This window comes from Taudactylus pleione, unplaced genomic scaffold (assembly GCF_031769625.1).
Source record: "Taudactylus pleione unplaced genomic scaffold, aTauple2 ptg000800l, whole genome shotgun sequence".
Lineage (NCBI taxonomy): Eukaryota > Metazoa > Chordata > Amphibia > Anura > Myobatrachidae > Taudactylus > Taudactylus pleione.
Window position 1 is genome coordinate 963,651 of NW_028285202.1, and position 19,432 is coordinate 983,082.

Here is a 19,432-nt window from a genome sequence, read left to right on the forward strand (position 1 = left end):
TCCCACCACCCGACTATATGGCCGCCCACGCCACTAGCCTCCTGCCATGCCGAGCAATAAGGTGACGAGCAGCCAGCCAATCAGGCAGTAGAAATTTATGATGGACGGCAGTAAAGACAAATGAGGGGACATCACTAGAGCTAAAATTTAAACCGAGAATTTGTCTCCTCAAGAGTCAAGAGTGGCGGCCATTTTCTTATAGTCTCTTTGAAAGAAAATATGTTCTAACATCATATCCTCTAACGTGTGACGCGCCGAAGGGGGCGGGGCCACAGCTTGCTGCCGCCAATTTAAGCACACGTACTACACACGTAGAGAGGTAACTTGTTCTATTGTACATTATATGTATGTGGTATTATTATTATATAGAGGAGAGGTGACTGTACAGTGATATATGAGGAGGAATAACACAGCTCCCAGCACACACTGATATGTGGTATTATTATTATATAGGGGAGAGGGGACTGTATAGTGATATATGAGGGGGAATAACACAGCTCCCAGCACACACTGATATGTGGTATTATTATTATATAGGGGAGAGGGGACTGTATAGTGATATATGAGGGGGAATAACACAGCTCCCAGCACACACTGATATGTGGTATTATTATATAGGGGGTAGGGGACTGTACAGTGATATATGAGGGGGAATAACACAGCTCTCAGCACACACTGATATGTGGTATTATTATATAGAGGAGAGGGGACTGTACAGTGATATATGAGGAGGAATAACACAGCTCCCAGCACACACTGATATGTGGTATTATTATTATATAGGGGAGAGGGGACTGTATAGTGATATATGAGGGGGAATAACACAGCTCCCAGCACACACTGATATGTGGTATTATTATATAGGGGGTAGGGGACTGTACAGTGATATATGAGAGGGAATAACACAGCTCCCATCACACACTGATATATGGTATTGTTATTATATAGGGGAGAGGGGACCGTACAGTGATATATGAGGAGGAATAACACAGCTCCCAGCACACACTGATATGTGGTATTATTATTATATAGGGGAGAGGGGACTGTATAGTGATATATGAGGGGGAATAACACAGCTCCCAGCACACACTGATATGTGGTATTATTATATAGGGGGTAGGGGACTGTACAGTGATATATGAGAGGGAATAACACAGCTCCCATCACACACTGATATATGGTATTATTATATAGGGGGTAGGGGACTGTACAGTGATATATGAGGGGGAATAACACAGCTCTCAGCACACACTGATATGTGGTATTATTATTATATAGAGGAGAGGGGACTGTACAGTGATATATGAGGAGGAATAACACAGCTCCCAGCACACACTGATATGTGGTATTATTATATAGGGGTAGGGGACTGTACAGTGATATATGAGGGGGAATAACACAGCTCCCATCACACACTGATATATGGTATTATTATATAGGGGGTAGGGGACTGTATAGTGATATATGAGGGGGAATAACAGCTCTCAGCACACACTGATATGTGGTATTATTATTATTATATAGAGGAGAGGGGACAGTACAGTGATATATGAGGGGGAATAACACAGCTCCCAGCACACACACATATGTGGTAATATTATTATATTGGGGGATGGGGCCATACAGTGATATATGAGGGGGAATAACAGCTCCCGGCACACACTGATATGTGGTATTATTATTATATAGAGGAGAGGGGACCATACAGTGATATATGAGGGGGAATGACACAGCTCCCATCTCACATTGATATGTGGTATTATTATTATATAGAGGAGAGGGGACCGGACAGTGATATATGAGGGGGAATAACACAGCTCTCCACACTGATATGTGGTATTATATAGAGAGGGGACTGTATAGTGATATATGAGGGGGAATAACACAGCTCCCAGCACACACTGATATGTGGTATTATTATTATATAGGGGGGAGGGGACTGTACAGTGATATGAGGGGGAATAACACAGCTCCCAGCACACACTGATATGTGGTATTATTATATAGGGGGTAGGGGACTGTACAGTGATATATGAGAGGGAATAACACAGCTCCCATCACACACTGATATATGGTATTATTATATAGGGGGTAGGGGACTGTACAGTGATATATGAGGGGGAATAACACAGCTCTCAGCACACACTGATATGTGGTATTATTATTATATAGGGGAGAGGGGACTGTATAGTGATATATGAGGGGGAATAACACAGCTCCCAGCACACACTGATATGTGGTATTATTATATAGGGGGTAGGGGACTGTACAGTGATATATGAGAGGGAATAACACAGCTCCCATCACACACTGATATATGGTATTATTATTATATAGGGGAGAGGGGACCGGACAGTGATATATGAGGGGGAATAACACAGCTCTCCACACTGATATGTGGTATTATATAGAGAGGGGACTGTATAGTGATATATGAGGGGGAATAACACAGCTCCCAGCACACACTGATATGTGGTATTATTATTATATAGGGGGGAGGGGACTGTACAGTGATATGAGGGGGAATAACACAGCTCCCAGCACACACTGATATGTGGTATTATTATATAGGGGGTAGGGGACTGTACAGTGATATATGAGAGGGAATAACACAGCTCCCATCACTCACTGATATATGGTATATTATATAGGGGGTAGGGGACTGTACAGTGATATATGAGGGGGAATAACACAGCTCTCAGCACACACTGATATGTGGTATTATTATTATATAGAGGAGAGGGGACTGTACAGTGATATATGAGGAGGAATAACACAGCTCCCAGCACACACTGATATGTGGTATTATTATATAGGGGGTAGGGGACTGTACAGTGATATATGAGGGGGAATAACACAGCTCCCATCACACACTGATATATGGTATTATTATATAGGGGGTAGGGGACTGTATAGTGATATATGAGGGGGAATAACAGCTCTCAGCACACACTGATATGTGGTATTATTATTATTATTATTATATAGAGGAGAGGGGACAGTACAGTGATATATGAGGGGGAATAACACAGCTCCCAGCACACACACATATGTGGTAATATTATTATATTGGGGGATGGGGCCATACAGTGATATATGAGGGGGAATAACAGCTCCCGGCACACACTGATATGTGGTATTATTATTATATAGAGGAGAGGGGACCATACAGTGATATATGAGGGGGAATGACACAGCTCCCATCTCACATTGATATGTGGTATTATTATTATATAGAGGAGAGGGGACCGGACAGTGATATATGAGGGGGAATAACACAGCTCTCCACACTGATATGTGGTATTATATAGAGAGGGGACTGTATAGTGATATATGAGGGGGAATAACACAGCTCCCAGCACACACTGATATGTGGTATTATTATTATATAGGGGGGAGGGGACTGTACAGTGATATGAGGGGGAATAACACAGCTCCCAGCACACACTGATATGTGGTATTATTATTATGTAGAGGAGAGGGGACCGTACAGTTATATATGAGGGGGAATAACAAAGCTCTCAGCACACACTGATATGTGGTATTATTATTATTATATAGGGGAGAGGTGACTGTACAGTGATATATGAGGGGGAATAACACGGCTCCCAGCACACACTGATATGTAGTATTATTATTATATAGGGGAGAGGAGACTGTACAGTGATGTATGAGGGGGAATAACACAGCTCCCAGCAAACACTGATATGGGGTATTATCAGGGCCGGCTCTAGGGCTGTTCGACCAGTGCGGTCGTACAGGGGCGGCACCCCTCCCCAGCATCCCGATTTCAGTGGGACAGTACTGTCCCGCTGTTCCACCCGCGGGCCGAAGTGGCCCGTGGGTGGTCAAATCGGGAGGTTGGGGACCCCCACCGCCGCAGCTGTGTGACGGTGCCGGACCCCCGGAGTGTGAGTGGATGCCGCGCGCATGCGCGCGGCAACCATTCACTGATTGCAGAGGGCTGGGGGAAGCCCAGCCAGTGACGGAGTGCCGGGCTTTATCCCAAGCCTGACGTTATTTGGAGGCAAAATAATGTCACACAGGGGGCGTTGCCTATGGTAATTAGGTCACGCCCCCACCACGCCCCCAATTTAAGGCGCCTTCTCAAGGGCCGGCACAGGGTGCTCCGAACCCTGGAGCCCGCCCTGGATATTATTATTATATAGAGGAGACTGTACAGTGATATATGAGGGGGAATAACACAGCTCCCAGCACACACATGTGGTATTATTATATAGGTGAGAAGGGACTGTACAGTGATATATGAGGGGAAATAACCACAGCTCCCAGCACACCCTGATATGTGTTTTTATTATTATATAGGGGAGAGGGGACGGTACAGTGATATACGAGGGGGAATAACACAGCTCCCATTATACACTGATATGTGCTATTATTATTATATAGGGGGGAGAGCGGACCGTACAGCGATATATGAGGGGGAATAATACAGCTCCCTGCACATACTGATATGTGGTATTATTATTATATTGGAGAGGGGACTGTACAGTGATATATGAGGGGGAATAAAACAGCTCCCAGCACACATTGATATGTGGTATTATTATTATATAGGGGAGAGGGGACCGTACAGTGATATATGAGGGGGAATAACAGCACACACTGATATGTGGTATTATTATTATATAGGGGAGAGAGGACTGTACAGTGATATATGAGGGGGAATAATACAGCTCCCAGCACACAGTGATATGTGGTATTGTTATTAAATAGGGGGAAGAGGACTGTACGATGATATATGAGGAGGAATAACAGAGCTCCCAGCACACACTGATATGTGGTGATATTATTATATTGGGGGGATGGGGCCGTACAGTGATATATGAGGGGGAATAACACAGCTACCGGCACACACTGATATGTGGTATTATTATTATATAGGGGAGAGGGGACTGTACAGTGATATATGAGGGGGAATAACACAGCTCCCAGCACACACTGATATGTAGTATTATTATATAGGGGGAGAGGGGACTGTACAGTTATATATGAGGGGGAATAACACAGCTCCCAGCACACACTGACATGTGGTATTATTATTATATAGGGGGAGGGGACTGTGCAGTGATATATGAGGGGGAATAACACAGCTCCCAGTAGACACTGATATGTGGTATTATTATATAGGGGAGAGGGGACCGTACAGTGAGATATGAGGGGGAATAACACAGCTCCTGGTACACACTGATATGTGGTATTCTTATGTAGGGAGAGGGGACTGTACAGTGAGATATGAGGGGGAATAACATAACTCCCAGCACACACTGATATGTGGTAGTATTATTATATAAGGTGGAGGGGACCATACAGTGATATACTGTATGAGGGGGAATAAAACAGCTCCTGGCTCACTGATACTAGAGGGTATGCAGTTGGGATGCCGACGGTCTAAATGCCGACTGTCGGCATCCCGATGGTCTAATCCTGGCAGGAGTCTAATGATAGGCATTCGAAATCCCGACGTCTGTCATTTTACCTACGCCGGGAGCCCGACGCCCGGCATAGCGATCGAAGGTAAGCCGGGGGGGAGGGTTAGGGGCTCCCGGGGGGGACTTTGGGTTAGGAACTCCCCCCCGGAGGGGTTAGGCTAGGGGAAGGGGGGTTAGGATCCCCCCGGGAGAGTTAGGTTTAGGCACCCCTAAGGGAGGGTTATTGGGGGGGGGGGGTTGGTTAGTGAATAGTTAAAATACTTACGTGTCGGGACCTTCACAGCCGGTCTTCCAGCGTCAGGATTCAAGCCGCCAGACGTATTTCATACCGATCCCCTCTACAGTGATATACAAGAGATAATTACACAGCTGTCATGTTATGTAAGGTCTAGGGTTGTTCTGTCTTACAAATATGATGGCTGCTAGCTGGTGGTGGAGAGATTGTGAGCAGTCTTGGAAGGTGCAGTGGAACTAATATACAATCAAAAGTCTACAGAAGTCCTTGTTTTGCTTTCAATTTCAGGTCTCAGTGCTTCTGTTGTTTGGAAACAGTATCTTTATCACTCTGTAATTGTATTCCTCACGTGACCAAGGTCTTCAGCGATACTTTGAAGAATGTAGTTGAGCTTTGCACCGTTGACTATTTGAAATATGCCCTGAAAGTGCCTATGTCCCGATAAGGAAGTATCTGTCATGCAGTGGGGCAGATCGGAGTCTGCGGGTGGCACATGTCTGTTTTCCAGTTTTCCAGTGAGGTAGCTGCTTGTTTACCATTCCAGTGAAGGATAGGATATGGTGGAGTGGATCCATTCTGTGCTCCAGTGACCAAAGTCTTGGCTAATTGGGCTGCGCAGAGAACCTGTGTAGTTCCGTGTCAGTTGATATGCAGCTGCCTGGAATGTGTCAGCTTCACGGCAGATGTAGTTGAATCGTTGTGTAGTTAATATGCCAGCTGACGGTATGCCGGCCGCCACTATGCCACTGCCGGTAGCCCGAAGGGTATAAGGATATCCGCATCCCAAACGAAGAATACGGGTAAGTATAGGCGTTAGCCCGGGGTTGGTGTGATTAGGTTTAGGGACCCCAGGGGTGAAATTAGGTTTCGGCACCCACCGGGATGGTTAGGCTGTGGGGAAGGGGGTTAGGGTTAGGCACCACTGTGGGGAGATTAGGGTTAGGCACCACCCTGAGAGACTTAGATTTAGGGTGCTGGCAGGTGGGGGGGGGTGTTTGGCACCACCTGGGGGAGGTTAGGGTTAGACACCCCCAGGGAGGTTAGGGTTAGGCACCGCTAAGAGAGGGTTAGGGGGGGAGAGGGGAGGAATTAGGGTACTTTCCTGCCTGTCGGGATGTCCACTGATCGGGCTTCCAGTTGAATCCAGTAATGTGCGGTGAAGTCAATGTCTGGGGATGCACACCTGTATAAAAATACAGTTTTTTTATCAAATCTCTGGAGCATGACAGAGAGTATGATAGGAGAGTGAGTACCTACCCCGACTGCACGTCCCTGGTTGAATATCTGGTTATGGTTTGTACTTTAGTATGTGAGGTTAGATTCTGATTGGTGTTAAGGAGCCATACCACCTTCATATTCGAGCTATCCAAGTCAGTCCCATGGTGCTGTGGGGCTGGTGTTAGATTAGTATCTCCAGGAACATTGGGTCCCTGCAACTAGGATCGTGGCCACTTAGCCTCCCCCTCAAGTGCTCAGACTGCAGCAGGTAACGTGCAGTGAGTAGCTCTAGAAAGACTAGTGTCCTAAAGCTGGCCAGAGATTTCAACCCAACATGCCCACTTGCTGGCTCAGGTAGCCCGGAGACATCTCCTGGTGACCCAGTGCAGCGATAACCCAGGAGCTGTCTTAGGGCCCATGTTAGCCAACGTAGCTGTACTAATAGAATCTATTTTGCAATAATTTTATCTTTTCCTTGGAAAGGTGGTGCGAGAACATAAGTGGAGAATGACAGATGTGCCGGGTGACAAAACCCAATAATTCAGAAGACAGCAAGGCTCTGTAGAAAGACTCGACGATGGCGAATGACTGTATCCTTATTTCACTTGGTAAGCTGATGTTTAGTCGTAGGACTGTCTGTATATAGTCAATACTAGGTGTATAGTTACATTGTTACATACTAAAGTGTGAGTTTATATTGCAAATGCACATCCTGTATATACACCAGATGTGTATTCAGTACAACATAATAGTGGTCACTCTAGGGACCTAGAGCAAGGGCACTTCTGCAAGGGGGCGTGACCAATGAAAAGGGGGCGTGTCTCTATGACGCTTCCCCTTTACGTTACTCTTGGGGGCGTGCCCGGAACTTACGGACATGCCGGGCAGCCCCCAAACGCCGTGATCACTGTCAATGGATGCTGGGCGCATGCGCCCGGCATCCATTCACCGGCGGTGACCACTGCTCTGTCGTTTTCCCATACAGAACTCGCAGGCTGTTTCAGCGGGGCGCCGCGCTGGAGGGCAGGGTGCTTTCTGCCCTTCAGAAATAGGGCAGCGCGCGGTGCCCCACTGAGACAGCCTAGCTGGAACGCTACATAATAATATATGTAATTAGGGTTTGTTTGTTTTAAATCTGTTTTTTTTTCTTGCATACAATAAAAAGTTTTTCACTGTTAATACATATGCCATAGAATTTGGAGGTTTATTTTGAACTGGTGTACACGCCTCCATTTTGTCTTTTTTGGGGGTGTGCCAAGCAGTTATGAAGGTGTTGGGCTTCCCCCAAGCTTTCTCTTCACGGTTAATAGATTCCGTGCGCTTGTGCACGCCGTCTATTTACCCCCGGCGGTGATCATTCACCGCAACTTTTCCCACCCGCGGGCCGCAGTGTCAGGGCATGCTGTTTTAGCGGGGTGCCGCTAAAAGGGGAGGGTGCATTTTGCCCTATTAAAATCGGGCAGGGCGAATTTTACCCTTTTAAAACCAGGCAGGGTGCGGCGCCTGCTAAAACAGCCTAGCGGCAACGCTACGTACATACACAGTAAAAACTTTTGGGCTAGCAGTGCTGTGAAAAAAGTGTTGATACTCTAGGGCGCTGTTATTCAAGAAAGTTTGGGAACCACTGGCCTACCTTATTAATACAAAGGTGTACACTCAGCATAACATTTCAATAGCAGCAGTACATAAAAAAAAAATATTTTTTTTTTTATTGAGAAAGGCAGCAAAAAATGTTTAAATTAAGTAAATTGTGGGGGTCATCCTTGGGTCCAGTTACGTGGTGGTGAGCAGGTTGTTCGTCTGTTTGCCACATATGATTGGCAGTTGCAGATAAAGAACACGGCGGTCGGGCAGCTTGACACCGGTGATATCATTTTGTAAATGTGCTAGGAACACGATGGTTGGGAGGTTATTTAAGACGGCAACATCTCACAGCCCGTCCAGCTCCTCAGTCTAGATAGACCTTTTCCATGGGTACCTTGCCCTGGTTAGTGAATACTTGTTTTGGAATCGGTGAGCAGATGAGATGTTTATACAGTACTTTGGGGTTGGCTGCTGGTCATATTTTTTTGCCCTTGTGGCCAAAAAGTCACATACTTGTTTGTTAACTGGGCTGCTACCTTCAAGGTGGGCAGTTCCCAGTATAGCACCCACGCCTTCAACTATGGAGCTCATCTAAGAAGATTAAAATGAGCGCAAAAATAATTTAATGGCACCTGTAAAAGCAATGACTGGTTAGTAAACAATATGTTTATTGCTCCTTTTGGAGAAAGTGTGGTGGGTCCCGATGGTATTGCACTTGCCCGTGATGTTCCTCCATTGTCCGTATGGCTGTACCGATCAATATTTCTTTCTCCCGGGACAAGTCTGGGCTTCCTTAGGAGCCGGTGATCTAGAGACTGGCCTTGGCTCGCGCTCCACGTGTCCTCCTGGCGCCTGGTTGGAGCCGGCCGTAGATGATGACATCAGGCGGGCACAGACTTGTCCCTGGAGAAAGAAACATTTATTGGTACAGCAATACTGACACCAGAGGAACATGACAGGTTAAGATAGGGATAGCTAACATAACGGGCAAGTGCAATGACATCAGGATGCAACACACTTTCTCCAAAAGGAGCTATAAACAGTAATTGTCTTTTATTGAGCTGCTCTAATATATGCCATAGCGCGGTGATACATTTTATTTTATTTTATTTATGGAGCTCATCTGCCATAAGAACTGCTCTTGGCCCATCATGGTATCTAGTGCTTTCTATGTGGTGGCACGAGATCCCTTTCCCCAATTTCAGCATCTACTGCTTCAGCTGTTTGGTGAACTGCTCATGGGTGCTGTGAGGATTCTTGGTCCCAGAACTTTATCCTTTAGAAAACGGGAGTGACTAAATACTGCTTTAAGAGAGCCCGTACAACTTTGTCATCGTTTCCACAGTCCAGATTGGCCATTTCTTGAAAAACCTACAGTACCTATCTAGGCAGAGTGGGTATTAGGTATCTGACCCACTCCTGCCTGGGAAACTCATGGAGGTTGATAATCCTTTCAAAACCTTACAAATGCCCATCAATGTCCCCAACACTGTCCTCATATTTATTAAAGTAGATGGATCTTGGTCTGGGCACAGCTGTTAGGAAAGGTTCTCTGGGTACCACATCTGGAGATGCTTACCCATTGTGCCACACCTGGTCGATGAGTATCTTTTCATTCTCCGTTGCTCCATCGCTAACTTTGCCAGTCTGTCAGCTAGGGTATGAGGGTACCACTCTTGGTACGTTAGGATGCCTGTCATGCAGAGGGTATGAGGGTACATGGCTGCTGCTAGATGGTGATTGGTCTGGAGTTCTCTCCAGTTCCCTTCCTATCTAGTGTCTGCTGTTAGCCTGCCCTTGTGGTCGCTATTGCCTCCTGCTTCTTCCTCCTCCATCTGGAGCAAAGCCTCCAAAACTGCTGGAATTATAATGCCCAGTCCTTGGCACTCAACCTTGAGATCTTTATTGGACATTCTGCTGTACTCTGCCATCCTGTGCATTCTCCTATGCTGCAGTTACTCTTCTCTTTAGTAACTCAGCTTTCATGACCTGGTGAGTAAAAAGCCACACGGTGTTATTCCACTGCTATGCCACCAGTATCTGTAGTCAGATGACCTCACTCCGTCAAGTGGTCACAATTTTGCCTAAAAGGTTACTCTTCCTAGAGCAACCCGAGTGGTCTTACTTCACCACTCCAAGAGGTATATTTACTAAAGCTCGATTTTAATCAATTTGTTCTGGTTATGCGTGGTCTTGCTTCTGCAGCACCTCCTGGTAGATATAAGAATAGTGGTATACCTAGTCCTAGCAGCCCACACGATATCTGTGTGCCACCCAAGCAGAAAACAATGCAAAAAGGAGACGGTACTCACTCTATGTAGGATGGAGTCTTGTGGACTTCACCAAAACATCTAGCATTCCCCCCTTACTGTTACTGTGTCAACTTTTATGTTGTACCTCCTGGTTGGTGTCAGCTAAGCCCCATTATTCACTTACTATGAACTAGTGCTGCACTTGGTAGCAGACAGAGGCTGGAGCTTACAGAACAGCTGGGGACAGAATAGCGTCTTGCGATATTCTGGTGGTCATAAAATGCAAGTGTCTTTAAGCAATTAGATGTATATTTTAGCTCCAAATAAATGTCCAGAAAAAGAACGTACTCTCAGTCAATGGAAGCAAGTATACACCTATTGTTCAGACATCTTTCATAAGTGCACTCTAGATGTTCAGAAGATGATGGCTCACAGTCTACTTATATTCAGTTCAAGTATGCAGTACAACAGGGGTTAATTACGTCCAGTGATCACATCCCCAGGTAGCAGTTTCCCTACTGAGCTGGAACTCTTTGGAGGTCCATGATAGCAGTCTGCTTTTTGTAACCCCCAGCTCCCCCTGTACCTCCTGAACTCACTGACTCAGGAGCCTACAGGTAAAGACATCCAGACAGCTGATTGAATGTAGCTTCGGTGGAAGAGGAGGGGAGGACTTGAAGGCACTCCTGGAGCTGGGGCTGCTGCATAATGTGCGTTTACATTTATACACATTTAGATATACATTTATTACTTTTTACATAGAAATATAGTTCACACATGGCAGCCCAGGACCTAATGCTCCAAGCTGCAACACTAGCGCACACGTGCATCCATGAGCGTACATTTAATATATACAGTGCATCCGGAAAGTATTCACAACGCTTCACTTTTTCCATATTTTGTTATGTTACAGCCTTATTCCAAAATGGCATGAATTCATTTTTGTCCTCAAAATTCTACACACAATACCCCATAATGACAGCGTGTAAAAAGTTATTTTACGTTTTTTGCAAATAATAAAAACAAAACCACTAAGAAATCACATGTACATAAGTATTCACGGCCTTTGCCATGAAGCCCAAAATTGAGCTCAGGTGCATCCTGTTTCCACTGATCATCCTTGAGATGTTCCTACAGCTTAATTGGAGTCCACCTGTGGTAAATTCAGTTGATTGGACATGATTTTGAAAGGCATACACCTGTCTATATAAGGTCCCACACTTGACACTGCATATCAGAGCACAAACCAAGCATGAAGTCCAAGGAATTGTCTGTAGACCTACGAGTCAGGATTGTCTCGAGGCACAAATCTGGGGAAGGCTACAGAAAAATATCTGCTGCTTTGAAGGTCCCAATGAGCACAGTGGCCTCCATCATCCGTAAATGGAAGAAGTTCGGAACCACCAGGACTCTTCCTAGAGTTGGCCGGCCGTCTAAACTGAGCGATTGGGGGAAATGGGTTTTAGTCAGGGAGGTGACCAAGAACCTGATGGTCACTCTGTCAGAGCTACAGCATTCCTCTTTGGAGAGAGGATAACCTTCCAGAAGGACAACCATCTCTGCAGTAATCCACCAATCAGGCCTGTATATTAGAGTGGCCAGACGGAAGCCACTCCTTAGTAAAAAGCACATGGCATCCCACCTGAAGTTTGCCAAAATGCACCTGAAGGACTCTCTGGTCTGATGAGACAAAGATTGAACTCTTTGGCGTGAATGCCAGGCGTTATGTTTGGAGGAAACCAGGCACCGCTCATCACCAGGCCAATACCATCGCTACAGTGAAGCATGGTGGTGGCAGCATCATGCTGTGGGGATGTTTTTCAGCGGCAGGAACTGGGAGACTAGTCAGGATAGAGGGAAAGATGAATGCAGCAATGTACAGATACATCCTGGATGATAACCTGCTCCAGAGCGCTCTTGACCTCAGACTGGGGCAACGGTTTATCTTTCAGCAGGACAACGACCCTAAGCACACAGCCAAGATATCAAAGGAGTGTGTTCAGGACAACTCTGTGAATGTCCTGGAGTTGCCCAGCCAAAGCCCAGACTTGAATCCAATTGAACATCCCTGGAGAGATCTGAAAATGGCTGTGCACCGACGCTTCCCATCCAATGTGATGGAGCTTGATAGGTGCTGCAAAGAGGAATGGGCGAAACTGCCCAAAGATAGGTGTGCCAAGCTTGTGGTATCATATTCAAAAAGACTTGAGGCTGTAATTGCTGCCAAAGGTGCATCAACAAAGTATTGAGCAAAGGTTGTGAATACTTATGTACATGTGATATCTGAGTTTTTTTTAAATTAAATTTGCAAAAATCGCAAAAAAACTTTTTACACGTAATGTCATTATGGGGTATTGTGTGTAGAATTTTGAGGACAAAAATGTATTTATTCCATTTTGGAATATTTCGCCTCTTCTTTTCCCCCTAAACATCAATTAAGTGAATCTATGAAACACAATATTATGTGTATAATATTAGTGTAATTATTCATTTGTCTGTGGTGATATATACAGTACCACAGTATTTGTTTTGAGTTTTACGTGTGAAAAATTATTTCTTTTTTTAGGTGCATATATAATAAAAGCTTTGTTTTATGCAAATATCTATTTCTTTATGCTTGTTAATTGATGAGTGCCCCCACAAAGGAGTTTTTTTTCTGTTATCCTGCTAGTCTGTTGGTTTTCAGCATGTTCTAGGGTCAGTTCTGGAGTCTTCCTGTGCCACAGCCCTGCAGCACGGGATTTATTTTCCAGCCCTGCAGTGTAACCTGTGACACCCTACCAGTGCCAAACTGAGTTTTGCAGCCATCAGGATTAGTCTGGTGCTACTGAACCCTAAACATAAAAAAAAGTATTAATATTTTTTTATTTTTTTTAAATTGAGTATTTTTTATAAATTTTTTGAATTTACACCCAAAATCAAATCGAAAACACAGAATGTTTGAATCAAGGCAGATGGGAAAACACATATAACATACGATGGGGAGAAGCATATAGCAATATACATAAGAATAGAATATGATACATAAATAACAGGATATGTTGAGTACTCTTTAACAGAAAATTTAAAGCAAAAATTACTTCAAGGCGCCATTCAAGCCAGTGAATCCGGAGATAATATTTAATACATTAATATTCCCAAAGTGTACAGTGCATCGGGGGTCAAGAACTTTTGAACCGTGACCCTGGTCATCGTCTTTCAGATGCCATGGCGACCATTTTGGCTACCCATGGGGGAGTTGGTGATGTCAGCATTACACAGCCACAGCTTGACAGCATTGTGATTAGTGCAGGTGGTTAAACAGGAAGTGAATGTGTTGATCCAATCATGGAGAAGTGCCTCTGGATTCTGTGTGTCATAGATTCTCAGATCGTATGTGTGTGTCATGTTAACACAGATCATGGGGCATATTCAATTGTGGACGAAAATTGTTTAAGAAACCTCGCGGCTCAGGATTTTTTCCGCAGCCGCAAGGTTTTTTCTAATCAATTGTCTGCGAGAAAATCAGGCACGGTAATTTCTGTAGGAATTAATGCTGCTATTTTCTCGCAGCTTCAGTCCTATTTTTACAAATATTATTTTTTTAAAGAAAAATTGGGATTTGCTGCAGAACCCCTAATTAATTTAGCAATTGGAAGTTTCCAATAGCTTAATTAATCCAATAATTACATGTCATTATTGTCTTTAAAACTAATAATGGCCTCACATTATACAAAAATATATTTTTTGTTGATATGTACCCAAAACTTAATTAAAGCATTTAAATTACTTTATTATGTTTTTTATTTTAAATTGGCTTAAAATTACTTCAAAATCATTTTATTTTTGCATTTTTCATTTTGTTATACAACGGTTTGCAAATTTTTTATTTTTTTTTACTTAAAAAAATGCACATATCAGCTATACAATGCATTTACATTTATTTATATATATGTATATATAATCTATTTTATTTTTTTTGCACAGTAATAACCATTATAACTGTTAGCCAATAATTTTTATTTTTTTTAAGGTTATATGCCATAGATATTGGGAGCGCATACACCCATGGTCATAAAAATTTTTTCGCTATATCCACGTTAATTTTTGCGGGGAAAACCTTGCGGACAATTGAAAATGCCCCAAAATGTGTGGGTCATACACACACACACCTTTGTGTGTGGCATGTGTACAAAGAATTTTTTGGTCATACGCACACAGATCATGTGCTTTGGGGAGCCATGCGCATAATACCAGGAAAGTTCAAAGTTAGTGCTTAGATATGTATAGACCACAGGATTGATATTGCTATATGGCAGGATTAATAGTGAGATAATATGACAATGTACATCTAATCACTATTTATTTTTCCCAACAGAAACACATGAAGGTCCATTTACTCATATAAAGGAGGAATCGATCTACTGTGATGGAGGAAACCTCACACACAATGACATGTATACACCCACCTATCATACACAGTATACATCTACTCATACTAAGGAGGAATCAGTCTCATGTGATGGAGGAACGGTCACACACACTGACACTTGTACACTGTGTATCTCATGTGATGGAGGAATCGTCACACACACTGACACTTGTACACTGTGTGAGATCTGTGGGTATATATCTACTCATACTAAGGAGGAATCAGTCTCATGTGATGGAGGAGACCTCACAGACACTGACATTTATACACCAACAGATCATACACAGTATACATCTACTCATACTAAGGAGGAACCAGTCTCATGTGATGGAGGAGACCTCACAGACACTGACATTTATACACCCACAGATCGTACACAGTATACATCTACTCATACTAAGGAACCAGTCTCATGTGATGGAGGAGACCTCACAGACACTGACATTTATACACCCACAGATCGTACACAGTATACATCTACTCATATAAAGGAGAAATCACTTTCTGGGGATGGAGGAAACCTCACAGACACTGATACACCCACAGATTGTATGACATATGCATCTACTCATATTAAGGAGGAACCAGTCTCATATGATGGAGGAGACCTCACACACAATGACATGTATACACCCACAGATCATGCACAGTATACATCTACTCGTACTAAAGAGGAATCAGTCTCATGTGATGGAAGAGACCTCACAGACACTGACCTTTATACACCCACCTATTATACACAGTATACATCTACTCATATTAAGGAGGAATCAGTCTCATGTGATGAGGGAACCGTCACACACACTGACACTTGTACACTGTGTATCTCATGTGATGGAGGAATCGTCACACACACTGACACTTGTACACTGTGTGAGATCTGTGGGTGTATATCTACTCATACTAAGGAGGAATCAGTCTCATGTGATGGAGGAGACCTCACAGACACTGACATTTATACACCCACAGATCATACACAGTATACATCTACTCATAATATGGAGGAACCAGTCTCGTGTGATGGAGGAGACCTCACAGACACTGACATTTGTACACCCACAGATCGTACACAGTATACATCTACTCATATAAAGGAGGAATCACTTTCTGGGGATGGAGGAAACCTCACAGACACTAATATGCCCACAGATTGTATGACATATGCATCTACTCTTATTAAGGAGGAACCAGTCTCATGTGATGGAGGAGACCTCACACACAATGACATGTATACATCTACTCATACTAAAGAGGAATCAGTCTCATGTGATGGAGGAGACCTCACAGACACTGACATTTATACACCCACAGATCATACACAGTATACATCTACTCATAATATGGAGGAACCAGTCTCGTGTGATGGAGGAAACCTCACAGACACTGACATTTATACACCCACAGATCATACACAGTATACATCTACTCATACTGCGGAGGAACTTGGATCTTCATTCAATGATGAACTATGTATTGATAATTGGTTCAGTCACATTGGATACCAGAAGAAAGCTAATATAAATCACATTGAAGGACAATCCTGGTCCTGCCCTGAATGTGGAAAATGCTTTTCTAGTAAAACATCGCTTAATAAGCATTGGAAAACTCACACAGGAGAGAAGCCATATTCTTGCTCTGATTGTGGGAAATGTTTTGCCTGTCGCTCAGGTCTGAAAAGACATCAGAGAAGTCACACAGGAGAGAAACCATATACTTGCCCCCATTGTGGGAAATGTTTTGCCTATACCTCAGGCTTGGACAAACATTGGATAATTCACACAGGAGAGAAACCATATTCTTGCACCGATTGTGGGAAATGTTTTGCCCGTGATTCAGCCCTGGAAAGACATCGGATAACTCACACAGGAGAGAAACCCTATGCTTGCTCTGAGTGTGGGAAACGTTTTTCTTATAGTTGTAGTCTGAGCAAGCATGAGAAATTCCACACCGGAGAGAAGCCATATCCCTGCTCCGATTGTGGTAAACGCTTTTCCGTTCGTTATAATATGACAGTGCATCAGAGAACTCACACGGGAGAGAAGCCGTTTTGCTGCTCTTATTGTGAGAAATGCTTTTATGACAACTCGGCTCTGAAAGAACATGAGTTAAGCCACAATGGAGAGAAAGGACATCCATGCTGTGAGTGTGGGAAACGTTTTATCAGTATATCAAAGCTTAGTGTCCATCAGCGGAGTCACACAGGGGTGAAGCCATATTCTTGCTCCGAATGTGGGAAATGTTTTGGCAGCAAATCAAACCTGAAAGTGCATCATAAAAGTCACACAGGAGAGAAACCATTCTGTTGCTCAGAATGTGGCCTACGGTTAACCAGTAAAATGGGTCTGCAGAATCATCAGAGAACTCACACTGGGGAGAAACCGTTTCCCTGCTCCGAGTGTGGGAGATGTTTTGCCAGTGACCCAGGTTTGAGGAAACATCAGAGAACTCACACGGGAGAGAGGCCGTATCCCTGTTCCGAGTGTGGGAAATGTTTTGCTAATAAATCGAATCTGCTGCACCATCAGAAAAGTCACACAGGAGAGAACGACAAATCCTGGACTTGCTCTGTATGTGGAAAATCTTTTACAAGGAAAGGGCAGCTTATTATACATCAGAGAATCCACACGGGAGAGAAACCCTATTCTTGCTCGGAGTGTGGGAAATGTTTTATCGAAAAATCAAAGCTTCAAATGCATCAGAGAACTCACACAGGAGAGAAGCCATATACCTGCCCGGAATGCGGGAAGTCTTATACCAGTCACTTAGCGCTGAAGTGCCATAAGTCAAGCCATACCGGGGAGAAACTATATTGCTCCGAGTGTGGGAAAGGTTTCTCCAGCAGCGTAGGTCTGAAAGGCCATCAGAGAAGTCACAGGGGAGAGAGACCGTATTCCTGCTTTAAATGTGGAAAATCATTTTACTACAAATCACAACTTAATGCTCATCAGAGGAGCGATACAGGGAAGCATCAGTATTCTTGCTCTGAATGCAGGAAATGTTTTATCAGTAAATCAAAGCTTAAGAGACATCAAATGGTTCACACGGGAGAGAAGCCATTTCCTTGTGCTCAGTGCGGGAAACGTTATACCACTAAATCAAATCTGAAATTGCACCATAAACGCCGTGCAGGCAAGTGTCAAATCTTGGATGTGATCTAAACACAGAAAATTTCTTGTTAGGGAAGCAAAACTAAAGTTGCATATCCACTACATGATAAAAATGAACAATTAAGACATTATCATTCAATCGTTCATTGATTGTGCTGTGAAAATGCCGGCATCGACCAGCGATGCTCGCTCCCACTGGTCGTTGCTGGCATCTGTCATCTTCTGAACATGCAGGCCAACCTGCCGATATCGACAGGGTGTACATGTTCGGGGATGAGGGAGGGTGTCTGCACTGAACGACATATCATTCAGTGTGGGCACATTATCCACTGCACAGTACGATGAACGATTACGATGACTTAATCGTACAGTCATTCTACACTCGAGTAGTGGATATGCACCATTAGTACATATCAGATAATTCACACAGGAGAGATGATATTTTAGTAGTGGGAAATGTTTAACAACTAGTGAGCAAAATTGCCCGTTATCTCTTATAACAACTGAGCGTCCATCCTCTCCTGGTTCTGTTAAAGCCTTTTGCTGTCGTTCTGCTCCTGTTAGTCAGACCATGGGAGAATCCCCACTGTATTACACACTACACTGTATAGATGTGTCCTCATAAATCTAGTCTCAATGCGCCACGTTGTGCGACTTGCCTGGCATTAAGGAGCCTCAAGGTCCCATGCTGCCCTGCTAGCATTGGATGTATCTTTTGCACAAAAAATGCATCTAATTAGCAATGCGACTAGGACGCACCAGCAGACTGTGCTGATTAATTTGCTATGCAACACTTTTATATCTGAGTCTGTATATGAAGCACAACGGAACTTGTAACGAAAAAAGCTGCCGCACTTCGTATACAGATTCAGAGACTCCTATGCACACAGATATACAAGTGTCGCATATCAAATTAACCAGCACAGTGCGTCATAATCGAAGCGCATTGCGACATAGATGCACTTTTGGCAAAGAAAGACACCCGACGCTAGCAGAGTCTCACGGGACCTGATGCGTCGAGAGGAGCTTTTTAGCGTGACTGCAGCAAAGATGTATTAGGACACATCTGTATGTTGTGCTCTTAAGGTAGCATACATAAATTGCGTTCTTTTTGCAATTTGCGTAAATTTTTGAAACATTTTTATTTTGCGTACAATGGAAAGCAGCACGGA

The 19,432-nt window shown here is 43.9% G+C and overlaps 1 protein-coding gene across 1 annotated transcript; it reads left to right on the forward strand.

The window, feature by feature from the left end:
* Positions 1-245: 245 nt before the first annotated feature.
* Positions 246-18,953, forward strand: LOC148474912 (uncharacterized). Its single transcript, XM_088457980.1, has 3 exons — positions 246-319; positions 7,390-7,514; positions 15,100-18,953. Exons 2-3 carry the CDS (start codon positions 7,484-7,486, stop codon positions 18,309-18,311), a joined length of 3,243 nt encoding a protein of 1,080 aa, XP_088314106.1. The 5' UTR covers positions 246-319; positions 7,390-7,483; the 3' UTR covers positions 18,312-18,953.
* Positions 18,954-19,432: the final 479 nt, after the last annotated feature.

Excerpts from the sequence above, each read along its gene's own strand:
- LOC148474912 (XM_088457980.1), top strand. The coding sequence starts at position 7,484 with ATGGCGAATGACTGTATCCTTATTTCACTTG. Across the intron at positions 7,515-15,099 it reads CTGTATCCTTATTTCACTTG|AAACACATGAAGGTCCATTT; the intron begins GTAAGCTGATGT and ends TTTTCCCAACAG.